This window comes from Terrapene carolina, unplaced genomic scaffold, assembly GCF_002925995.2.
Source record: "Terrapene carolina triunguis isolate 2854851 unplaced genomic scaffold, T_m_triunguis-2.0 Scaffold42, whole genome shotgun sequence".
NCBI classification, from domain to species: Eukaryota; Metazoa; Chordata; order Testudines; family Emydidae; genus Terrapene; species Terrapene triunguis.
This window is the reverse complement of record NW_020664393.1, coordinates 51,687,519-51,714,275: the sequence shown is the minus strand read 5'-3', so window position 1 is coordinate 51,714,275 and position 26,757 is coordinate 51,687,519. Positions and strand designations below refer to the sequence as shown.

At 39.7% G+C, this 26,757-nt stretch overlaps 1 protein-coding gene across 1 annotated transcript in view; it reads left to right on the top strand.

Annotated features, from left to right (window-relative positions):
* Positions 1-25,070, top strand: part of EIPR1 (EARP complex and GARP complex interacting protein 1) — a 143,071-nt gene extending 118,001 nt beyond the window's left edge. The window contains exons 6-9 of the mRNA XM_024215810.1: positions 7,284-7,420; positions 11,089-11,256; positions 12,769-12,936; positions 24,749-25,070. Coding sequence (XP_024071578.1) covers positions 7,284-7,420; positions 11,089-11,256; positions 12,769-12,936; positions 24,749-24,923 — 648 coding nt within the window. The 3' untranslated portion in view covers positions 24,924-25,070. The remainder of the gene's footprint in view (positions 1-7,283; positions 7,421-11,088; positions 11,257-12,768; positions 12,937-24,748) is intronic.
* Positions 25,071-26,757: the final 1,687 nt, after the last annotated feature.

Below are 26,757 nucleotides of genomic sequence, written 5' to 3'. Positions count from 1 at the left end.
AGCCCGGTTCTGCATGGGAGAGGCTCCCCAACTACCTAACAATCCCTCCCCTGCCTCCCCAAAAACCTGTTCCATACTTCTCCCACCCAGACCCAACAACCCTCCATGTTCACTCCCAGGCTCCCTCCCAGCAATGATTTCCCTCTCCCTCAGCTCCTCCATTACTCCTGACTTCCCCAAACCTTTGCACTTCTGAAGTGTGGGAAATATGTTTCTTTATTGTACTTCAAATGAATTATTACCCAGTTATATCTTAATATGCCTAGTAAGGAATCTGTTTGTCAAAAACATTTCCTGAATCTTTTTTCGTTTGTATTGTACAGACGTACTTGTTCACAGATATTTCAAAATAAATACCCAAATAAATTATCAAAATAATTGAAACTGCCGTGATTATATTGTGTTGTTTTGACAAAATATGCAGAATTTTACAGAATTTTTGCACAGAATTCCCCTAGGAGTAGCACATTAGCAGTTTGTTAATGGGCTTTGAGCTAGTCTTGTTTCAAAGAGGACTAGATCAAAGCGCTGTAATGAACTGTTAACACCCATTAGCAGGGTCAACACAGACAATTAGGGGCAAATAAGTACCCTGTAGATTCACACCCCAGCTTCCCCTGTCTAATTGTTCATGTAGACAAGACCTGTAATAAGGCCCTGCTATATTCACTACTGGAAATATAGTAACTTCCTATCTCTTCTGTTCCTTCCCTCCAAAATCATAGATTCCGAGGCCAGGAGGGACCATTGTGATTATCTAGTCTGACTTCCTGTATAACACTAGCCACAGAACTTCCCTAAAATAAGTCCTAAAGCAGATCTTTCAGAAAAAATACAGTCTTGATTGAAAAATTGTCAGTAGTGGAGAATCCACCATAACCTTTAATAAGTTGTTCCAATGGTTAATTAATCTCACCATTAAAAATGTACGCCTTAATTCTAGTGTGAATTTGACTAGCTTTGACGTCCAGCTATTGGATCGTGTTATACCTTTCTCTGCTAGACTGAAGAGCCCATTATTAAATATTTGTTCTCAATGTAGGTACATACACTGTAATCAAGTTACCCCTTAACCTTCTCTTTGTTAAACTAAATAGATTGAGCTCCTTGAGTTTATCACTGTAAGGAATATTTTCTAATCCTATAATCTTTCTCATGACTCTTACCTGAATCCTCTCCAATTTATCAACATCCTTCCCCTTCAGAGAGGGGGAAGTAAGAGATGAAGAAAGAACCTTTCCTTTCGGTCTTCCTCTTCTCACATTCAGGCACAAAGGAACACCAGTGCTAAGGTTTTGAAACTGTATTTGTTTCCCACAGGCTCTTATTTCAGTGCCATTTGAGTTTTCTTCTGTTCCAGGACTCATGAGTGTGGGAGGGGGGGAGAGAGTTTGACTCTTATTCATAGATTCATAGATTCATAGATTCTAGGACTGGAAGGGACCTCGAGAGGTCATCGAGTCCAGTCCCCTGCCCGCATGGCAGGACCAAATACTGTCTAGACCATCCCTGATAGACATTTATCTAACCTACTCTTAAATATCTCCAGAGATGGAGATTCCACAACCTCCCTAGGCAATTTATTCCAGTGTTTAACCACCCTGACAGTTAGGAACTTTTTCCTAATGTCCAACCTAGACCTCCCTTGCTGCAGTTTAAGCCCATTGCTTCTTGTTCTATCCTCAGAGGCTAAGGTGAACAAGTTTTCTCCCTCCTCCTTATGACACCCTTTTAGATACCTGAAAACTGCTATCATGTCCCCTCTCAGTCTTCTCTTTTCCAAACTAAACAAACCCAATTCTTTCAGCCTTCCTTCATAGGTCATGTTCTCAAGACCTTTAATCATTCTTGTTGCTCTTCTCTGGACCCTTTCCAATTTCTCCACATCTTTCTTGAAATGCGGTGCCCAGAACTGGACACAATACTCCAGCTGAGGCCTAACCAGAGCAGAGTAGAGCGGAAGAATGACTTCTCGTGTCTTGCTCACAACACACCTGTTAATACATCCCAGAATCACGTTTGCTTTTTTTGCAACAGCATCACACTGTTGACTCATATTTAGCTTGTGGTCCACTATAACCCCTAGATCCCTTTCTGCCGTACTCCTTCCTAGACAGTCTCTTCCCATTCTGTATGTGTGAAACTGATTTTTTCTTCCTAAGTGGAGCACTTTGCATTTGTCTTTGTTAAACTTCATCCTGTTTAACTCAGACCATTTCTCCAATTTGTCCAGATCATTTTGAATTATGACCCTGTCCTCCAAAGCAGTTGCAATCCCTCCCAGTTTGGTATCATCCGCAAACTTAATAATCATACTTTCTATACCAATATCTAAGTCGATGTAGTTCTTTCCTATCAGTTTAGTAGAAGAGAATTCCTTTTTGACTGCATTTTGTGTGGTGTGGGTTGTGATGGAACAGTGGTTGTAGAAGTGTGGATGAGAGCCCCAGAGAATGGTTATCCACTGGGGAAGAAAGATTTGTTTGAAATAATGTTTTTTACAGCAGGAATCTGTGTTGAGTTGGTTGGGAGCTTGACCTGAACTATAAATGTGTCCCTCCCTTCTTGAAAAAAGTATGTTTCATTTCATAGAAGTGGGGAAAGGATTATGTGAGAAGAACTGGGGTGGCATGGCAAATCCTAAATGTAAACAGTTTCTCCTTTATACTTCAGACATGAATCAAGGGTGATCTTTGGAGGTGTGCCGGTCCCAAATCACATTTAGAGCCTGGAAGAGGTCTGTCATGTTCTGGGGTTCAATCCAGACCAGTGAGGGATTGTGCCTTAAAGTGTAGGGACACAAGGTCTGTGAATAATACTTTAGACAGCGGAGGTTAAGATAAGAACAGTTTCCTAAAATGTCTGCTAAAATGGGAAGAATCTCTCCTAAAACTGACAGAACTAATCCACTGCATCATGTTTTGGGGACACAGTGCTCGGAGGCTTTCCTACCCCAGGAATAAATGTTGAAAAAATGAGACAGAAATGTGTGGTTTTATTTTATTTGGAACTCTTGTATATTTTCCGTATTATTGTTTCTTTTCCCCCTGATTATCTAAGCTTATTTTCTCAAGGTTAAATAAGCTGAATTTAATTTTTGAGATGACACATTCAGGGCCTGTGCACTTCTGTGTAGGTCGGAGTAAATCCTATATATGAAATGATACATACAAAGAAACAGTATGGTGTAGTATATTTGTATTATCTTGAATCCAATTGATGAATCTTATCCATCTTATTTCTTCTTTATCAATAAACTGCAGCTTTTTAAAAAAGGGATGTGGCGAGTCAGTAAAACTGTGTCCAAACCTACCTGGCTAAGATCATTCTCACTTGAACAAGGGAAAACCTCAGTGTAGACGAGCCCTTCCTTGCTCATGGTACAAATCAGTCGGAGACCAGTCTTTTCCAAACCCCAGTGCCTTTTATTTCCCTGCGTGCGTTTCCACGACCACTTATATACAGTTCTGTATGCTTCAGTATTACTCAGGTAGCCATCTGGGGAACAGCGATCCCTAACTCCTCCCTTTCCTGTCCCCCCCTTCCTGTTCCTTCCTGCTAGCTTTATAGGCCTCCTCCCCATAAAGCTCACAAGTGATTACCTTGCAGCCCTTTAATGAGCCACACCCTGCCCACTCCAATTACTTCCCCTTAATGGGAGCTCAGCTAGCAGGAGCTGAGCTAACAGGGGCTGGTTCAGTGCCTCTTAGGCCAGCACCCTGTTACACTCAGCTTTTCTGAAAGTTAGGATGTAGGGGATATTAGAAGGGCTATAAAAGTTTGGCCACAATGAAATCAGAGACAACTTGTAAGGAAATGGGTGGACATCCATTAATTTCTCTTGAGGAAGAAACAATTTTATGTAGATCTTGATAATGGACAAACTGTTTATTGCCAGCTTTAATGGAACAATGATGTGTAGCTGAGGGAGTAATAGGTTTAAAATCCCTTGTGATGATCAGGGCAAATGTTGTAAGTTTGTCTGAATTGCATCACTAGTATGGTAAACATACTGATCAAAAATAGTTAAAGAAAAATATAAAAAGAATCTTTTAAAAGAATTTGGTCAAGAGATATCCTTTCCTTGAATTTCGTGGGAAGCCATCTTCTAAATGGACTTGGTATGGTGATTAGAATATCCATTCTGAATGCAATAGGGGAGGTGTTTGCCTCAGAGTACAGCAAGGACTTTCTTATATTTTTTTATGGAAGATGGCAAAGGTTGATATCTGTGGATTCTTCTAAAGCTCAGCAGAATGTTTTTTAAAACCTATTTTATTTAAACAATCTTAAATGCTCCTTGTAGATGCTGGATTCACAGCACTAAAAAAAAGTGTCCATTTAACCACACAGTTGAAAAAGCTCAATTACAATTGTACAAGTTTCCCAGTACCACCTTCTTTCGGAGCCTCAAAGCCCTGACTTAAAGGAAATATCTTTCCATGTCGAATTCTGTCTTTTCTACTGGAGCTCAGTGACAACTTTATCGAGAAAGATGTTTAGATGCTACATTGATAGATAAACCCATGAGTACCAACATAGATAGAAAGCAGGGCCGGCTCCAGGCACCAGCAAAGAAAGCAGGTGCCTGAGGCGGCCAATAGAAAGGGGCGGCACTCCGTCCAGTATTGGGGCGACACGTTCAGGTCTTCAGCGGCACTTCGGCGGCAGCTCAAGTGCTCCGTTTTAGCCTTTGGCGGAAATTTGACCTTTTCCTTTTTTTTTTTTTTTTTTTTCCCCTTCACTCCTTGGGGCGGCAAAAAAGCTGGAGCCAGCCCTGATAAAAAGTTTTCCGTCCAAAAAGATTTAAGTAACTGTTCAGACAGCAAATAATACTTTTCACGCTATTGTTTGGCATAAGTGTACTGAAAAGATGGAAACATAAGCAAAATATAACCATGTGGGTAGGTCTCTTACATTTTTATACCACAACAAACATAGACTTCGCAAAGGTTTCTGAAGACATGCACATCTCAGCCAGTTTAATCATTTCAGAGGTTGAAAAATTGTACCTGGCTGTGAAGGTTTCTAAATTGCTAACTTTAAAAGCCCCAATGAGGAGGAGTTTGTGTCTGAATTATCAGATGCAGTAAAACGTTTGCAAAATACAAAGGTGTACGTGGTTATAATATGATAAAGCATAAACTTAGGCATTGCCTCTCTTCCATATTGACAGCATAGCTCTGAAGTTGTTAAAAGTCCTACAAATAGATTGATGCTAGATATGTTTAGCCTTGATTATGCCTGTGAAAGCTCAATATGGTCACTGAACATAATAAGCATTCTTTTAATCTTTGCCCACTTCAAATATTTAGAAATTATAGTAGTATGTGGAGTGTAAAAAACAAGGAAGGGTAAGAAGTAACGGGATGAAGTTGACCCATGGAAAAGTTAGGCTCTGGGTATTGGTCAAAAGTTCCTTACAGTGAGCTCTCATAGTGTGTGGAATACCTATCACTAAAATAATTTAAATGTATTCTACATAAACCACTTAGAGAATGCAGTGTAAGGAAGGGGATGAACAAAATGACCAAATACGTCTCTTCCATCTTTAACTTCTTTGCTTAGTCATGTGGAAATTGTACAGTGTTGTGCTGTGATTAATAGCAGGTTGTTTTATTTTTTTCTTTAAAATGTAAAATACAAAACCATAGTTTTAGCAAGGGTATTTAAATTAAATAATAATAATCTGAACCTCCAATACTTAAGGCCTCTTCCTGCTCACTTTGGCTTGAAGAGAACTTGTCTTCCCATCTTCTGTAGAAAGTCAGTTACCTATTGTGGCCTTTCTGTCAGTGTTGAGAGGGTGAATGAGAGTGTAGAGGGAGGAAACCAGAGATCCTAACCTATCTCTTGCTTCCCTTCCAAGCCTCCTTATGTACTTTGAAACTAGATCTTTTTACTCTCACCATATGACCTATCATCCACCTTTCACTATATGGTAGTAGATGTGACATTATACACTAATGGACCAGGATTTTTTTTTTTTTTTTTTTTATTAAACGGCCAACACCTGCAGCACGACCCAAACCTGGTTTACCTCGGCGTGATATTGGAGAGGTCATTGACGTACTGCAATCACTTGAAGACAGCAGCCAAAGCTAGCACTCAAAACAACATGCTCAGAAAACTGGCTACTTAAAACATCAGCCCTTGCTCTCTGTTGTTCAACAGCAGAATACTGTACTCCTGTCTTGTGTCGCTCATCTCCCACAAGGCTGGTCTATGTAGAGCTTAATGAAGCTATGCACATTGTTACCAGGACTTCACGTGCAACTGTTGTCATGGCTGCCAATACTTAGTAACATAGCACCACCCCATATTCACCATGAGGGGGTTTTCTTTATGCTCCTGGCCAAGATCCATGAGGACAGTGACTTGCTTCTCTACTCAGACCTCTTCAACCACTCACCAATTTGTATGTCTTCTGGATGCCCTTTATAGTCACTTATGCCACCACAGGACAAGATGCTGGAATCTGCTTGGCTTAATGACTGGTCAGCGACGAAAGTCATTAGTCACTCTCTCATCACCAAGCCAACCATCTGCCCACCAGGTTTTGACCTACCAAGGTACCAGTGGTCATCCCTGAACCAGTTTCAAACAGGACAGGGCAGTTGTGTGGCCAAGCTGTTCAAATGGGGTTTCTCTAATGACCCGCGATGTAGATGTGGGCAACTTCAGACTATGTCGCATATCCTTGACAAGTGCCTGCTGACTTACTTCGATGGCGGGCTTCTGTCTCTTCATCTGCCTGATGAGGATGCTATCAAATGGCTGGGCACACTGAATGAAGGTGCATTCATTAAGATTAAAACTGACACTCCTGTATTGAGTAACATTGAGTATTGATGTATCTTGTGAGCAATTCCATGAAACTGAATGCATGTATATATTTGTGCTTGTTAACCATCTTCAGATGTTTGAATACTCCCATGAAGCTTCAACAAATTATATGAAACAATTTAATTTTCTTTGGAAAGGTAAAGAAGGTTAGAAAATGATCTTTATATCCATTGTTTACTAAGTAACTTACACTGAATAAACCTTATATAAATTACTTCGTATTGTATAGGCTAGAAAACAAACTTACTGGTCTGGGTTTTTTACATACTTTTTATGTATATATGTATGTATGTATTTTGTCCCCATTATTATCCTAGCATCTCTACCTTACTTTCTTGCAGTTGGAGCAATAAGTCAGCTTGCAATTTTTCCACTGTGTCTGCATTTATTTTTATTTTAGCCTTATTTGTAAATACCCCATTTTTTTTAATGCCCAGCTCTCCAATTCTGCTGCATTGGAAGGAAAAGGGCAATTAAAATTTACTTCCGGACGATGGAGTCCACACCACAATTGTACACAGGTTGCAACAGCCAATGATACTGCCATTCGAGGATGGGATACACGAAGTATGAGGTAACAAAAAAATTTGCTCTCTTGTTCTTAAAGAATAGACTCTCCATTGGAGGTTAATTTTCATCACTTTTGACTTGTTTTTTTGAAAAAAAGGGTAGAAAAGATATGACTGCATAAATAATTGTAAATGGAATGGATTTGGATTGCATTGTTGGTGTATTCAGAGCTTTCAAGTAAAGGGTTTACTCTTGGGTTTTTTCTAAGCTTCAAATCTACCTTGTATATTGAGTGTCATCGAACTATGCAGTAGTCCCAAGGTGATTGTTCAATACACAATATAAGTATTACTTAAACTAGAGCTGTTTTGTAATTCATCATGAAAATCAATTTCTGTTTAAATCAGAGTACTGATGGTGCACTAATTGTTACCTCTATAGTATGATGGTTAAAGGTAATTTAATCTTCGGAGGTAAGCTTACCTTTCACTTTTACCATTTTAGTAACTACTGTATCTAAGATTATAACATACTAGTTCCACACAATCTTGGACTTCATTTAAAAAAAAGTGAGCCAAGACCAACAAAATGCTGCAAATATACCAAGTTAGGGACTCTTTACCTGCTCTGTTTGTGATTTTGATAGGCAAAGGAGTGGTGAGATGTGCACATCTGTTGCCATAACAACAGAAGCCTCTGCAAGCTTTTTTAAGATACCATTTATCCCCTTAGCATACAGTAATTTATCACTAAACTGAGAAAACGGATGTCTTGTAATAACTTCTGTTGCCTTAAAGGGGGGATGATTTCAAATTTAGTTCTATGGCTCCTGCAAGCCCAGGGTGCAGCAGTAAGTCCCCATGTTTCCCAAGCTAAAAATGTTTATTTAATTTCATAAAGCAAAGCTAACTAGACATATATACAGTCATCAAAAGCCATTTCTTCTTGTACTTCTAGCACAGGGGTTGGCAACCTTTCAGAAGTGGTGTGCCGAGTCTTCATTTATTCACTCTGATTTAAGGTTTCGCGTGCCAGTCATACATTTGAACGTTTTTAGAAGGTCTCTTTCTATAAGTCTATAATATATAACTAAACTATTGTTGTATGTAAAGTAAATAAGGTTTTAAAAATGTTTAAGAAGCTTCATTTAAAATTAAATTAAAATGCAGAGCCCCCCAGACCGGTGGCCAGGAACCCGGCAGTCTGAGTGCCACTGAAAATCAGCTCACGTGCTGCCTTTGGCACACGTGCCATAGGTTGCCTACCCCAGTTCTAGCATCTTGTCATTTTCATTGTTCTGTAAGAGGACATGCAAAAATCTAACTTCATATTTATAAATAAGGCTGACTTTAATAAAAACGTATAGGCGGTAATGTTGAAGGGCAAAGGAGAAGGATTTTTTGGGGCTCTTCCTTTGTTTTCTGTAATTATCTCATTTCAGCATGTTGTATTCACACTTGAGCTTAAAGCCTAACTATGTTTCTAAGAAGGAAAGTTTAAGTGATAAAGATCATGCACACAATACATTTATGTTTCACGCTCTTACTTACTAGTCCTAATGGAGAAATCTTCTGAATATTGTGCTTAATGAAGTATCCTAGTAAACACCAGTGAAAAATATTTATTCAGGTTATTAACAGTAGCTAAAAGAAAAATGCTACAGTATAGTTTACAAAAGCAAACTTCACAATTACAGCTCGTCTAAACAAAATACAAGCTATAGAAAAAATCATAGCTCAGATTAGACAGTCCCAAAACCAGTTTGAAGAGCAATGGGCTTCAGACAATTAACTATTTGCAATCTACATGAAAAAAAAATACAAACAAGAATAACTCTCTGAGCTAAAGAGACTGTAGTATCTCTAGAAAAAGGCTAGTCTGATTTGTCTACTAAATATGTAAAGTCACTGTATTTCCTGGAATATAACTATTCTGCCCCAGCTACCCATGTTTTATGTGTATGAAAATGTTACACCAACTGCATGTGGACCTGTTGGTGTATAGTCATATTGAACCACAACTCTGACATTCCCCAAGATTTGTCTGAAGCTTCTACTCTGCAGAGTTTAGGAGCTCATGGGACTGAGCTGTATCCCAGGAGTCTTACATGGGATCTGTTATTTAAGCTACCAAATTCTGCAGGAGGGACTCTTCAGACCCACGGAGCTTCTGAGCTTGGACAGAGCAGAACTGCATAACTGACTAGCATTGGGGAAAAAAGCAGGTTCTTCACAATAAGGGGAGCCAGACTAGCTGACCTACAGAAAGCTCCTGTAAGTAGGCAGAAGTAGGAGTGGAAGCCATAAGAGTAGATGAATTGAGCCATAACTAAGGAAAAAGAAGTAAAGACGAGGGAACCAAGGATAAAAATTTGCAGAGAATGGGAAAAGGGAGGAGGGAGATACTGAAGAAGGGCTAGAATAGAAGCAGGAGAATACTGTCGAAACCCCCAGAGTGAGTAGAAAATGATGTTGAAGGTGTTAGACAAATGAATGAGGAAAAGAACAGAAAAAAAAGGACCTTCATGCTAGGGCAGGAGGAGGTCATTGGTAATTGTAATAAGAGCAGTGTATGTCAAGCTGAGAAGGTAGAAACCAGAATGTGTGGATTCCAAAAGAAAATTAAATCAGAGAAGGTCCAGGCAGTGGAAATAAATTGCAAGAAGATTGGAAGAATGGGGAAGAAAGAAGATGGGACAGTAGTTGAAGAAACAAGTGTGGTCGTGGGAGGGTCTTTTAAGATTGGGGTAATCCTGACATATGTTCAGATGATAGAGAATAGAATGGGGGAGAGGGTGAAGAAAGTTAGTATTTGGCATTTCAGTATTACCAATTGTAATCCACCAGTGGAAAGAATGTCCCTGCTTGCAGCTTTCTGAACAGTCCTTAAAGATGCGAGCATCATGCACCTTCCCTGACCAGCCCCCATTAATATCGAGAAAGCAACCCGATGAGCTACCAATACTTGCATAACCATAGAAACATACCATGTGGTCGGCCTCCAAAAAGGTGGGATGATTTCCTAACAAGGAGATATGGACAGGCATGGCGAAGGATGGCCAGAGCGAGAGAAGATTGGAAGACGTGTTGTGATCGTCTCAGTCTTAACTGATGAAGGACCGACAGTCTATGCAGAAACATAGCCCTTTCTGTCGAAGTACTCTGTGGCAATATGTGCTGGTGCCAAAATAGGGATATGCATGCCATCTATCACCCCATCACAGTTCAGAAACCCCATTGCTGCAAATCCATCCACCATGTCCTTCATATTGCCAAGAGTCACAGTCCTGTATAGGAGGAGACTATTTAATGGCTCTATACACTTGCATGATTTCAGCCCCCACTGTGGATTTTCCAACTCCAAAATGATTTCCCACAGAGTGGTAGCAATCTGGAATTGCAAGCTTTTACAGTGCAGTCCCCACTCATTTCGCCACTGCCAATGCAGCTCTCAGTCTGGTTTCCCTGCACTGGAGGGCTGGGGTGAGCTTGGCACACAGATCCAGGAATGTGGTCTTTCATATCTTTATATATCTGCCTATATAAGACAAAACCCCAAATATCGGGACAGTCTCTATAAAATCGGGACATCTGGTCACCCTAATTATAATATAGACGTGGCCTAGCTCTGTCAGTGCCAAAGGATTAACCAAGTTACTAGAGAAACAGATTTTTATCAGTAAACTGCACTTAGCTTTCATAGTACATTTAATTTTTAATGTGTGTTTTACAGACAGATCTATTACATAGAAAATGCACATGGACAGCTGGTACGGGACCTAGACTTTAATCCCAACAAACAGTACTACCTGGCTAGTTGTGGAGATGACTGCAAGGTGAAATTCTGGGATACTAGAAATGTTACTGAGCCAGTGAAGACACTAGAGGAGCATTCCCACTGGTAGAATAAATTATCTGCATGCTGTTTTGTGGGTGGACGGTTTATGTAATTTATTCTGCTAATTATTTTACTGTTTAAAAACAATGCAAACTAGCTGTGTTTATGCTATTGTGATTCATCATTTTTCTGCATCGAGGAATGGTTTTAATATGTGACTATTTCTTGTATAATTTGTAAATTAAGGGTTGGGGAATGTTAATCCAATTTCCAGTAAGGTATTTTCAGCTGTATGAAGGGTGAGATTCTGGGCTGTATTTTCTAAGAGGCACAGCACAGGGAGAAGGGACTCAGGTGCCTTTTTTAAGACATCTCTGCATTCTGAGTTCTGGGTTGCTTTGCGGCCCCTGACATAATTTACACAGCCCTAGGGCTGTCTCAGTTACAGCATCCTCCCTGGGCTGCCTTATGGCAGTTGCATTGCCCAACATCTCTACAGTGCTACATGCTGCAGCCCGCACCCGTGAAATTGCTCCTCACATCCCTTGGGCCAGCACAGGCAGGGGGGGTCCTTAGATCACTTTGTGCCCTGGGGCAGTATTCTCCCTTGGCCAGATCCAAGGCTTTGAGAGCCCCTTTACACCATTCTGGCCCCTCTACACAATACGAACGGGCCAGAGTAAGGTGAGAATCTCACCCATGGTTTTAAAAAATTACTAAAGAGATTAACCATTCCATTTTTGAATGCTTATGAATAGATACTTTTGTAGTTAAGAGAAGCTAAGCACTTTATATTGGGATTTGGGCTGCAGAATCACTTGCACCTTAAATCTGGACCCTGCAACCACTTTGGCAGTAGCTTGAAAATGCGAATTAACAGAAGCAATATTTTTACTTGTTGAGAAGATGAAAACAAAAATAGAACAAAAGAAAATCATAAAGCGATTGGTATTAACCTAATTCATAAAATATAAACACTAGCAAAATCTAATCCTTTTGATTTAGGGTCTAGTTTAACAGTTCACTGTGATAATGTTGTGAGATCTTGGTTAATGTAGAAGTTTATTTCGAATCCATATTTTGCTTTTGGAGTACTTTACTGTATTTAGTATTTTTAGACTGTCTATTTGATATATTGAACCATAAGCAGACATTTACTCTTGGGGAATTATATTAGGGTTTGGTCCTTCCACCCTCCCCTCCCCACCTGCAACCTGTTTGTTGAATTTTAAAGATGTGGCCTTGGAAAATCAAATTACATGGAAGTTTATGACCAAAGTGAAGACAGCATAAAACAATCTCTAGAATGAGTGTGTCAGATTCTACCCATACTTATAGATTCTAAGGCCAGAAAGGACCATTATGATCATCTAATCTGACCTCCTGTATAGCACAGGCCATAGAACTTCCCCAAAATAATTCTTAGAGCATAACCCATTTTACAGATTAGATTACTCTTAAACTATTTGTTCACGTTTAAATTGAAATAATGTATTTAAACAGTGCAGTATATTTATTTATTGACTCTGTGGAATAGACTCTTGTAATACTTTTTAAATTATTTTCATTTTATAGGGTATGGAATGTACGATACAATCATTCTCATGACCAGTTAGTCCTTTCAGGCAGCAGTGATAGCAGAATCATTCTCTCTAACATGGTATCAATTTCTTCTGAGCCCTTTGGACATCTGGTAGATGATGATGAGCTTAGTGACCAAGAGGACCACCATCAAGAGGAGAAGTATGAAATATATTGATTTTCACAGCAACATTTGTAGTATGAGGTACTTTTTATTTTAAGGACTAACATGCTATATTCTTTACTGACTTCAGGATTTTTGTATACACACCTTTCAGGTATGTTGTATATTTCAATTTAATCTACTACTTTCAGAGTCTTGGATGGGATCCACATTTCTAAAACTAATTGGCAGAGTTGCTTTAAGTTCACTGGTGTAAGTGGGATGGGACACTGAACGCCTGACCCAAAGCCCATTAAGTCAATGGAAAGACTTCCATTAACCTCAGTGGGTTTTAAGTCGGGCCCTGAGCCCACATTTAATAATATGTATTACATAACAGTTGAAAGTCTTCTGCTTTTCATCAAATTTCCTCATAATTCCTTCTTCCTTAATAATCTTTTGGGAAGTTTAACACACAATCATGAAAAGAAGAATGAAAATATATTGCCAACATTAATTTCCCTCTTAATATAGCTGATGGGCTCTACTAGAAAATGATACCTTAATGTGCCTATATATTTAGGATTGTTGATTTTTAAAAGTTATTTTCAACTGAAGGTAAGGAATAATGCACATCAGGGTGAGCATTTGTAAATGTATATTCACTCCACTTGGGTGTGTAAAGAGACTAGACACATCATAAGTTACTTTATTAAAAATAGCGTTACTTAAAAACATTGTGTACACTAAAATGCACTTGCTTTTTATTTGGAAAAGTACTTGAGGGGAAAAAACGCTCATCCCCCAATCTGTACTTTTGCATGCACATTTTTTGTTCATACAAATATATGTGCCTGTTCTTTGCAGGCGTGAACACTTCCAACGTTTGTGTCCACACAAGTGTTCTTAATTTATGTTAATGTACAAAAATGAGTTGGGTGCTTTATAGTGAAACTAGAAAGGCATGGTTCCTGCCCTGATTTTGATTTGTTTTGTTTTGTTAATGAACAATAGGGTTAGATGGGGGTGAGAAAGGGAAAGGGTTACAAAAATAAGATCAGACAGTTACTCAGTTATGCTACATGCATCTCTGAGCTATACATCTATCTATATTGAACAATAAATGCAAGTCACAAGAGTGTCCCCCCCCTTTGCTCCAGCTGATGTTGAGCTACTCGTCTCACTTGTTCTGCCAAAGGAACAGTTGTTTTTCCGTGGCAAGAAAGGAAGATGTACCCCATAGTACTCATTGAATACTGGTTGTAAAGACTATCTTCAGGAGCAGCTGGCAATTCAAGTGGCTGTAAAAGGTTTAATCTGGAAAGTTGTCCATGGCTTAGTAGTAAATAAGTATTGTCGATGTACCTAGAGCACAGCTCTGTAACCACAGTGCGCCATGTGATTCTGTGTGTGTGGTCTCTGCATTGGCCCACAACCCCTACAGTAAGGTAGACTCTGCAGTTCCCTGTGGATTGGAATCCAGAAAATACAGTGTAAATAAAAACTGCATCCTGAGTGGGGGGAGGGTTAAGACAAACAAGTTGCAGCTAAGCAGGGGTATCTAAGCAGTATTCTGATACCAGGCATTTATTAGTTTATCTAGAGATGTTCTAATTTCTGTCAACCTTTGACATACAGCCTGCCTCCAGTACCACACAGTGTACTGCTTACTAGAGCAAGGAATGGTGAAACCAATAATATGCAAAACAAATATAGGAAGCTTGATACATATTTTACATTGGCCACTAGAAGAAGTTAACCACATCACAAATGACTTGCACAGTGATGGAATGGAATATTTTCCTATTCTTATAGGGCACCCCATGCTCACAGCACAAGAGTGCCATCACTAACCCCCAGAACCAGTATCTTTCTAAAAATAAGCAGTGTATTTACTCTGGAGGCACTCTTTGCAAAGTTTTTCTTCTGAGGGAAGAGTAAAGGCAAGAGTAGCACATTTCATATACAGAACATGGACATATTCTGGAGAGGTACTAGGCTCTCCATAGTTAATGTTGAAGTTAGCTTCTTGATAGATACTTGATTTGCAAAACTGCATTCCCATTCCTTATTTCACTAAACCCAAACTAGTCTTGTGAATGTTAGATCCCATTGCATGGTTGAATTTTTCTGCCAAGTTTTGGGCAAATCACACAAGATGTTTTGGAGATATGGGAGTTAAAAAAATTTGGCTGTTTATTTTTTTAAGGTCACCATATATCCTAAAGTGCTTCATTTTCATATATTCTACTGGGCTTTACAAGTAAAAGTACCTTTGATTATTTTTTGAGGAGGTTTGTGTGATAAGTAGACTCTAAAGATGGTTTTCATGTAATAAATAAAATCCTTATGATACCTAGATCAGCAGTTCTCAACCCCCTGTCCCCTGGGGAGAGGCCGCGAGCAGGTTTCAGGGCGTCCGCCAAGCAGGGCCAGCATTAGACTTGCTGGGGCCCAGGACAGAAAGCTGAAGCCCCATTGCATAGGGTTGAAGCCCGGGACCCTGAGCCCCAACACCTAGGGCTGAAGCCAAAGCCTGAGAAATGTAGCTTTGTAGGGGCCCCACGCAATTGCCCTAATTGCTAGCCCCTAACACTGGCCCTGGCTTTTATATTCAGAAAACCAGTTATTGTGGCACAGGTGGGCCATGGAGTTTTTATAGCATGTTGGGGGGTGGGAAGCTCAGAGAGAAAAAGGTTGATAACCCTTGCCCTAGATCACCCACTTCCCAAATGCCTATGAAAAAAATAGGTCTTGCACCATTCCCAGAAAGTTAACAATTTCAGGCTCCAGAGGGGAGCAATGAACAGTCATTAGACTCCCTCATAGAAGCTGTAGGATTAGAGGATAGTATCTGATTTGGAGAACAGAGAGGAAGAAGACCCATGTGGAGGTAGAAGGCAATCAGAAAAGGAATGAGTTCAGATCTGCACCCTTATAAGGTCCTCCAATTCCTCATGTGGCTTGTAAGGTCCACCATTTTTCCTGCACTGAGCAGGTCTTAAAAGTTTCTTAAAACATAAAGGAATCCCCAATCAAATAATTTTATTATGGAGTTGAGTTTGAATGGATTTATTACCAAGATTTTTTAAATAAATTAGGCAAAATCTTCAGTTTCAACAGCACTGCCAAACAGTTAATGAAATGGAAGTTTGTATATTATACGTACAATGCAGTATTTTAAACAGCAAAGTGATGATACAAACTGCCACAAGCAAATAAATACACAGGTGTAAAAAGCTTAGCTTTGTTTAATGCTATGGCAGTACAGTACTACTGAATGCTTCATGCAAGTAATATAAAACATCACTTACAGCATTTAAAAACAATTGTTACCTCGTGATGCACACAGATAGAGAAACCTGTAAAAGAGACAATTCTTATTAGCAATTTCATTTCTTAAAAGAAAGCCCCAAAGTATCTTGATTATAATTTTGCTGCCTTTTTATTAGGTGTGCAGATAATACAGTAATGAGTGCAGTATAATAAGAACCTATATTGAATAGAAACCACTGAATTATGAAACCACCTTCTGTAAGCAGCCAGGTTTTTAAGTTCCTTGAATAGTAGCTTAAATTAAGTTTCACTGTATACATACAAAACACATACTATAAGGTCTAATATAAGTTGTGTATTTACCAATTATGTCAATGGCAGCAAAATTAGGACAACACTGAGTGCTTTTGAAAATCCTACACTGCATGTGCTCCCTTTACACAGGTAACCTTTTTCTATGCCACATTACCATTCACTGTCCCTATATCTAGGTCTGCAGACTTAGAGATTTTCTCTCTATTGTCCATAGTTTTAGCTATGGTGGGGGTTTTTTTTGGATCAGTTTAAATTCTCTTTCAACTATAATGGGAACCCTCTCTGTTTGTTTTTGTTTTTTAGATACTTTGTTGATCCACATTTCAATAAAAATCAATAAGATCAAAGCTTTCTTCATTTTTAGGAAGTTCTAAATTTGTTAGGCTATAGGCAACATTTTGATTCAGTATTCTGTTTCATAGCCAAACATTTTCTCTCTTTATTACATCCCCAAATACCCTTACATTGTGTTTCTTCTTGGTGTCTGCCTCCCCTGTTATAGTTCTCCATACACTAGTACTTTTTCTCCCCCGTTTTAAATACTGTTCTTTTGAGAAACTATCTGTTGTAATTTGCTGTCTTTATTTATCCTAATGTCATCTATAACAGTTATTTTGTGAATTAATCTCCTGGAAGGATTTCAAAATATTGTCATTCATGTTTGCCGAAGTGCCCCAGCCTTTCACCAGGAAAATTGCAGTGTTTAAAAAAAAAAAAAAAAAAGTCACTACAAGAGGGAAAAAAGCCATAATGCAGTGTTGTATCATTCCAGCTCTCCTTTTGACATGCTCACAATCTGCTAGGACTTCTGAACATCAGGAAAACTGTAGGTAAAACTCAGGGATGTCAAGGTAGTGGTAACTGTCACCAGCACTAAAAGCTGAGATTACAGTATATCTGTTTTTTTTCAAGTGCTATGTGTAGTCCACTGTGGGAATGCATGCATTCCATGATCCCAGAGCTGGGAAATTTTGAAAGCAGTGTCCGTTGGTCTGCACGTGCGCCCTGGCTCACCTCATGCCTCTGACCGAGGAGGTAAAAGACAGGGCAAACTGATCGCCTCTCCAGTTCCTTCTCTCTGCAGCGTGGTCCAGGTTGGAACATCCAGTGTCTGAAGGTTCAGCTTTCTTCTTTACCTGTGAAAATATATTTAGATAGCTGTAAATAGATTTTATATTCTCAAGTTTTAAACTTTTTATCTGTTTAGTTTTAGTGTTTTATAGTTAGTCTACTGCACGTGGGGAGCCTCCCAAACCCCACCCTCCCCATCTCATTTGGGTACTGGACTATGCCCAGGACTCCAGGCTTCAAGATTTGTGCTTCCTGCCCACAATACTTCTTGGTCAGCAATGACCACCAATGCTGTTTGTACTGCCATGGGGACATTGTGGCAAGATGCAGTATCTGCTGTTCATTCCCCAGCCATACCCAGAAAGGGCAGGAACTTCACCTTAGGAATCACCTAATGGAAAAGGCCTTGAGGCTGCAATCGGATCCAGGCCAGGGATCCCTCCTGTATATTGGCCTGACTCAGCAAGGGGTACGCCTCCTGCCATGAGGTCCAAATCAGGAGTGAAGGAGTCAGCTGCCACAGATCCCTTGGCGGGGTCTTGTCGGGAGAGCATGGAGCATTTTCATAAGCATGAGGCTGTCTTCTTCCAGATTGGCTTTGAAGAAGTCAGATCCACCAAGCACTAGCTCAGCACAAGAGAACTTAATACATCCTAAATCTCAGAGGCATGATAAGAAAGCCCACAAGAGTAAGGCTTCATCAGCACCGGATGCGATCGGGTGGTGCTGGTTCCTCCCAAACACAAACCTCAGGATCCACCAGCACCTGCAGTTCCATCTTTGTCATCAATGGCTGTGGCACAGACTGCCTCTACAGTGGCTCTGGCAGTTCAGGTAGACAGGAGCTCTCTTGCTTCAGGAAAAGCTGAGACCCACGCTCCTCCTGAGAACATCTTCTTTCTCCCAGTCCCAGAGTCTCCCATTCCTTCATCTTCCCTCTTTTTGAGAGAGGTTATGAGTCCACCAGGGGAGTCTGCCTGTGGAAGGAGTTTGTCTCCCATTACATCTTCAGGCTATGATTTCCCTCCAGCAGCCCATCGATACTGCCATTGGGACTGGAATCAGTTTTCTCCTCATAAGGAGATTTTGAAAAGTCCAATGAATCGTTATGCACTTGTCCTCCAAGACACGCTTCCTGGTCAGAAGACCTGGGCCAGTTTGGGCCCAACCTCCGTCTGAAATGCCTTGGAACTGTTGGTACCCTATGCCTTGGGGACCACCGCTATCCCCACTCAACCCATCTGGTTGATCATACTCAGGGCCTTGCGATCAGTATCATCCTGCAGAGTTGCTCCGGTCTGCTAGGGAGTCACCCTTTCCCTTCCTTTTGAGGAGATAACCAGAGGTGACCCCAGATCCTCTGAGGAGGAGGAGTACACACCAGATGCAGCAGTTCCACCAGATGCAACAAGATTGCCATCTTCGTCACCAGATGCAGTAGTGACTCAGATGTCTCCATCCTCTCCTGTTGACTACGAGCAATTCCAGAAATTCTTGTGCAGAATTGCAGTGGAGCTGCAGATAACTCTTGAGGAGGTTCAGGATCCTCAACACAAGTTCTTGCTTCAGTCCTCCAGCTCCTGCAAGATAGTGCTCCAAGTTAATGAAGTCATCCTGGAGCCAGCTAGAGTGGTCTGGCATACCCCAGCTCCCTGCACCCCTGCCCTTAAGAGAGCAGAGAAATGCTACTGTATGCCAACCAAGAGGTTGGAAGTTCTGTTCTCTCACTTTGGACCACTAAAGAGTTAGGAGCAAGCTGCCTCAGAGAGATCTAGGCAGCAACACTCCTGATCTGTCATGAGTGATAAGGAAGGCAAGTCTCGACTTATTGGAAAGGAAGGTCTTTTCTTCTTCTAGCTTTCAGTTCAGGATAGGCATTTACCAAGCACTACTGACTAAGTACGACTTCCTGAACAGTTCGAAATTCGCAGACTTTGACTGTCTCCCACAGCAGGACAGAGCTCATTTCCAGGCTTTAATACAGGAAGTCAAAATGGTTGCCAAGACCACACTGCAATCAGCTGTAGCTGTAGCTCATATGTCTTCTAGGGCAATGGCTACTGCCATCATGATGCGGGAAGTCATGCTCCATGCTTCAGGTTTTCCCAAGGATGTCCGGAATACTGTTGAGGATCTTCTCTTTGATGAGACTTCTCTGTTTAAAGACTTATTCATCTTCTGATTATACACTTTAAAGGACTCCAGAACCACCCTCTATTCCTGGGAATATATACACCTGCGCCAAAGAGAAAATTCCACCAACAATACAAACCTAGACCGATGACTCAGCAGTTCTTCCATCTGAGAGAAACCCCATAAGAGGCAGAGACACAGAAATCGTAAGATTACAGTGTAGCATCACCCAACAAAGTGACTTAATTAAAGCTGCTTATGTGAATGCTTTGTGGGAGAATCTGTGGTTGGGGCTTTGTTGGTAGGGTGTCTGAGAAACTAGGTCAAATCCAACAAAACAGCAATTTCCCATTCTTACATTGTTTTGTCTTTAACAAATGTATAATTATTTCCTATTAATTTCTTCATTCAAGTTAGTAAATATATCATATTTAACCACCAATGCCAATCTATTTTAAAATACAGATTTTGAGTGTTTTAAAGATGTGTTTCTGTTGGAGAGATTGAGGTTTTATTAATGTGAGAAAATGACCGGTCTTTCTATTGCATGAATGGTTAAAAATCCTTGATCCTTTCCCATACAAGTAATCTAAAAATAAGCTCGACTAGGAGTATTATTCAGCTGATATGTTTGTATTTTTGAGGCTGTCAAAATTGGCTGTGATGAGGGCCAAATTGGAAATCTACAGGAAACTGAAGGCTGTCCCTAATTTGCATATAAATTTGGATGGAATTTTATAAAATCAGATAAATTCACACAGCCATAATATTTGCTAAGACTTGTATCTTCCTTAACAGAGCAACAAAAATACCATGTTGGTTGAGTTTACCAGCAATAAAATCCTGCAGCTGATCAGCTCTACCCTGCAGTTACAGGGAGAGGGTATCTGCGGGGTGCATTTTAGAACTCTGTGGGGCATGCTTGCCCCTCAGGCCGCACTTTGGGCACCCCTGCTGTATATTGTTGCCGCTCTACTGGGTTGGGTTTATTTCTAAACAATTTTTAGGTTGAACAAGATTTAACTTTAGTTCCGATGGAGAATTAATGATTTCTGATGGCTCGTTTTTTAAGCTTTCTTTTTATTGAAGTTTTTGATGACAATATGGAATCACAAGCACTGCAAACCTAAGTGATTGTTAGCATGGACAGTAATTTGAAGTAACAGCACTCTACATGAAAACAATTATCCAAAAGCTAAACAGGCTTCTCTTACAAGATTGTAATACAGTTAACCTCAAAGTTATTTAGTCAAATGAAAGTTCCCCTCCTTTCATGGGAGAAGCTAATGGCGGTCATGCTATATAAATAGGATAACAAAAGGAGAAAAAGCCCTGTTCCAGCTCTGACACAGATCTCAAAGATGTGCAGGAGATATAGATATAGATAGATACATATTTTGATGGTGATGGATGCAGTACAAGAACCTAGATAAACAGATAGGCAAGTAGATGTGTCTGCTCAGAAGAAGCTCTTAAAATGATATTTTAAAAAAAGTTGACACTAAAGCAACTTTTTCAGGAAAATTTATTACAAGGAAGAAATAATGTCCTGCTTGTTTCTTAAACACATAAACCCAGAATATAATCCTGCCAGATTACTCTTCCAAGAAAGCAGCAAGCCGGGGATCTAAACCTCTGGTGTACTAGATCAACCATATCACAGGTAATATTCCTTTTAATCATGAAAACTTTTGAAGAAAGCAGTTAAACATTCTCATAAGAGTTAATCAGCAATTGCAGACTGAAGCATGATGCTGTTTATTGCTATGCCAGGGAATAATAAAGCTGTAATAGATAATGAAATATAGAAACATTGTTAAATGCACTCTGATATAAACAGTTAAAGAGCAGATTTAGGCTATGTCTACACTACGGCCTATGTCGTCAAAACTTATGTTACTCACGGGGGTGAATATTTTTCCCCCACACACCCCCCGAGCAACATAAGTTACACTGACATAAGTGTTTGTGTGCACAGCACTGTCAGCAAGAGAGCTTCTCCCACCGACATAGCTTATGCCGCTCACGGAGATGGGTTTTTTATGCCAACGGGAGAGCTCTTTCCTATCAGCATAGAGCATCTTCACCATCCGTGCTGCAGTGGGGCAGCTGCATTGGTACAGCTGTGCCGCTGCAGCGCTGTACATGTAGACATACTCTTAGATAAATAAAAGTTTGTATCTAAATCTTGATTTATCTATGGTTTTCTTGACAAACCACTTGACCACTAACTTTGCTTACTATCTATGAAAACATCAATTTCCTTGGCTGAAGTAAATTTTGTCCAACCGGCCCAGCCTAAACCTTACTAGGTGACCCAAACAGTATTCGATATATGGTGGTCTCAGCTGCTTCTCAGTCTGCATAAAACTGATTGTCAACTCTGTTTTAGGATTCTGAAACTGAAGCTCTGTAAGCAGCCTAGCTTTACATAGTATCAAATTGCATATCCTCTGGGATTCTTGGGTTACCAAAATAATACAAGGCACAGGATACCCAGCAAACATTTTATTTGGATGTCTCTGAGCAAGGGATAAAATGATCGTTCACCAAGAGATTTCTCGTGTGAAAAGCAAACTTCTTTTGTTCTGATTTCTTCTTCCTTTGGCACCCCCACTTTTCAGATATATCCGTCATTATTCTGCTACTGTCTATACTGGTGCATCCCCGTTGGGAAAATTATCCAGGTAGCACAATTTAAAGGATAATTTCTTACTTTCTTTCATCAGAGCATGTACAATATCTCCAAGGTTAATAGTGGAAGTAAGTTTCTAGTGGACCTTTTGTGCTGTCCCTGCAGTAATTTTCATCCTGTGTTCAATGTTTGCCTGAATATCTTGTATATTATCTAGTCTTTTATGTAAGAGATCCATATGTTATGCCTCCTTCAGCTCCTTAATAGAGATGTCCCTGGGCCAGGCCTACATTATGGAGGAAGAAACTGTAAAATGCTACCATGTCTAGTCCTGAGCTCATGTGGTCTGAATTATTTTTAATAATATGCTCTCCTTAAGGAATACTACCAGGTTACTTTTAATCCTCAATGGGAAATTCATCAAAGATGGAACAATAAAGGAGGGTTCAAAATAGAAGAGTTGAAGTGAAATGCAGAACAGTAGTTCATCTGCTAATTCAAGATTCTTTCCTGAACATACAATCCTCCTTTTTTATATTAAACTATACAAAATATATTATTTGAATTGATACACCAAAGTCATATCTTGCATACAGAAAAGAGTGTAAACTAGCAGTTTATCCATCCCTGTTTATCCAGCCTCTTGTTAACTGAGACTCTTGGTTAACTGAAAGTCGGTCACGTCCCTTGACAGCAATATGCACCATGCATTGCTCCCCTGCTTATCCAAAGAGACATCTGAAACCTTCAGAATAATGGAGTTTTGGATAAGTGGGTGAGCATTGCGTGAGACACATTGCTATCTGGGGACATGACCAACTTTTTCTTAACCAGCCGTGTCATTTAAGAAGTCAGAAAACACTATAGAGGAGATGAAATGTGCATTGTGGGCTTAGTAGATCTGTTATTAGATGGAGTGTATCAAAGTACACTTTCAGGAGTTCTGCAGCATACATCCTACTCTTCACAGTTAACCAATAAGCTGTATGTCGTCTCTTCTGTGTCATTTATGGTAGTTTCCCTGAAATAGTATAAGTAAAAGATGATGGTCCTTGAAACCAAACATCAGAAATCACACTGCAGTTATTAGAGAGTTGCATTAATTATTGAATTGAATTTAAATTTAATTGTGATATTAAATTCACAGCTGGTTGGGCTGGTTAGGTGCACCAGCAATAATACTACGTGCAGTCCTGCAAGCCATACAAATTCAGTACCAGATTTGTTTTTACTTTTGTTGTTGAAGAGATTCATGCTTTGAACACTGGGAGACTAGTGGAAAAGGGCAGAGGCAGCCAACAACACTTCATTTCTATCATAGCTGTATCCGTGAAGTGATTGAGTAGCATTCATAGGGTTCCCTGTCATATCCTTCTGGTAGGAGGATGGCAGCTGTAATATAAGTCTGTTTCTGGGAGGTAGGGAGATGCTTCTGAAAGCTTCACTGATTTTCATCAGACAGGAGAGAAATCTGACGTCATCCGCTGAAAACTCAATACCCACCAACCCACAGAATAACGTACTGAAGTACCATCTGATAGAAAAAGGGATTGGAAGAAATGGAGAGTGCATTGCTAGTATCATACTATCAATCCATATTGTGTACTTTGGAAATTAAATAATTATGTGCATCGATTTTTAAACATTTGTGGTATAAAAGACTATATTTGTCTCTTAACACTCAATTACCATGTGCTCAAAGGTGTTAGGTGATATATAAGGTAAAAAAACAAGAAAGCTTCTCCATTGGAGCCAATATTATACTTCTGTGGAATGGACAGGAGACGAGGTTAATATGGTGTCTTCCACCGCTCTTGAGATTATGTGCCCAATTCTGCAGCACTCCCATGGGAACTTTGCCTGAGTAAGGACTGCAGGATCAGGCCCACTGCATCAAAAGGCACTCAGGGTCAGATTGAGTTATGTCCCTTAGTTGTTTACATTGTGCATTCAGCCATAAAGCTAGTTTTGACAGATTCAAAATTCACCTAACAAACAAATAAATAAAAGGATAAAAATCTGGGGGAGGTGAGTTTGAGTTAGACCATATGTTAATCTGAGGAAAAATTTATTTAATGATTTGCTTTTTTGTCATGCTCTGTAGCTTACATAACATTTTTTTAAAAACATGGAGGTGCTTAGAGTAGGCAATATGTTGTTTCTTCCATGAGACCTAGAACTTCCTTGAACTGTGAATAACTGACATTTTAGGTAGTGAAAATGACAATCCCCACTCTCTGCTAATGGCCATTTTAATATTGACATGATCATGCTATATTTTATAAAATCTAAGCATTAGTGGTTGGCATGAGTATAACGGTGTGTCCACAGAGTCCACTGCTGTACAGTAAATCAAGGCTTGTATATCTTTCTTTGTTTGTGACATTTATAGTGCCTTATAAATCAGGTACAGTCACTGCTCTTTACTATTTTTATTCCAGGACTAAAGAGCCCCTTCAGGACAGCATAATAGCTACCTATGAAGAACATGAAGACAGTGTATATGCAGTGGAATGGTCCTCAGCAGACCCATGGCTTTTTGCTTCTTTGAGTTATGATGGGAGACTTGTTATTAACAGAGTTCCCAGAGCACTTAAATATCATATACTGTTATAATTTGTTTGGATTATGATATAATCATTATCTTGGCATCATTTTTAGAAGCTTTAAATGTATTGATAATTGTTTAGCTGTCCAAGTACAATACTTTTTTGTTCAGTGTAAACATTTAAATATAATTAATACATAAAAAAATAAAATAAACTTGACTAAAAGTGAAATTGACGTTTTCATTGTCTTTGCATTGTTGGAACAGTGGTGGTATATTTTCCTGAAGTTGTGTTAGTGTGATTTTTATAATCACTCTAATGAGGTGAAGATTCTTAACTAATTATTGTAAACTCGACTGTTTCTTGATATATATGGCTGAGTATACCACTGCATTACTACAGTGTTATACCAGTGTAATTGATTTCAATGGAGTTATTCTTGTACCAGTTTACAAAAACTGGGTAAGGCAGTGGGTACCTAAGGGTAAAGGGATCTACTGGCTTGCAAGAGTAGTATTTTTTCTTCTTTCTTTTCAACATAAGCAGCCTACTGTTCTTAGCTAGGGACCATCTTCTCTTAACTCTTCTGGCTCATTCCTTAATGATTATAAATATAGTGGGGAATGGTCTGAAGAACATTCCTAATTCCCTCCCACATTTTAAACCATTCTTCCTTCTTTGCTTATCCTAACCAGAAATGTTAAGGGTGAGGATGAAGTCATGCAGACAGCTACAATCTATTACTTTCGTACAGACTGCCAGCACAGAGAGCCCCATGAAAAATATTTTGCAGCTAAACCGTACAGGAATGTTGACAACATACTGTGCTGTGATTTGGCAATTGTACGCAACATTATGTGGCATTTTTGTTATAAATGATGATTTCTCTGTCTAACCCAAAATCTCTCTTAGAAGTTGGTTGTCTTTTATTTATTTTAATATGAGTGCCAATCTCACTGTAGCTACACCATTGTTAATTTGAAAGTCTCTTCAATGGGTGCAAGAAATCTGTCTCCTCTATCTTTCTTGGCTCAGTGCCATTCCACAATGTGCTTGCATGATGTAATGGGCTTCCACTGAGCACAGACCAGGCTTTGCCAAATCGTCTTCCATTTTTGGCACCTAGGTCAGCTACTGCTGTGACTTGCCTGTTATAAATACTTAAGATTGATGGAAGGAGAATGCACTGGAAATTTGAAATCTAGATGGAGGGCACGTAAAATAAGACTACACTTATTGACCTCCTCAGATTGCTCTTGTGCTGCTTGCTTTGCTGTCTGTTGTATTTAGGTGCTTTGACCAGAACTCAGTGATTTTTTTATGCCCCTCTTGCCTTCTCAGCACTATTGTTTCCAGGTAACTTCTGTACCTCAGGGATGTGTGAACTGCTTCTGCAATGGTAGCCAATTGTACAGTAAACAACATAGTGTAAGACTAAGCTGAAGAATGCTGTTAGCAGGGAATAGAAAGATCAATACCAACTTCCTCCTATTATTCCTGCTGTTGCTATAGTGACTGCTGGTGTTGCTGGTGAGGGGCAGCCTACTACTAACCTTTACTTGTCCTTACTCAGTAGCTGGATCGAAATACATCCAAACGTGATTTTTTGTGTAGACACTGCTGCTGATATGCGATCACACTGTGAAAACGTGACTGATTGTATAGGCCAAAGTGGCCAGAAAAAGATAACAGTTGAATTCCATGCCCGGCTGTCTCAAAAGTTTGTGTAGAAGAACCTGTAGGAGTGAAATAATTGTAGCCAGTTAGTTCTGATTGGTTTTTGCTTGTATTACTCTGGTGCCCATATCTCCTTCATAATGAATGACACTCTCAAAAATTCAGACTTTTCTAAAGTTTAATATCTCAGCTATTTCAAACTGCATCAGCCTGAAACCGAGCCT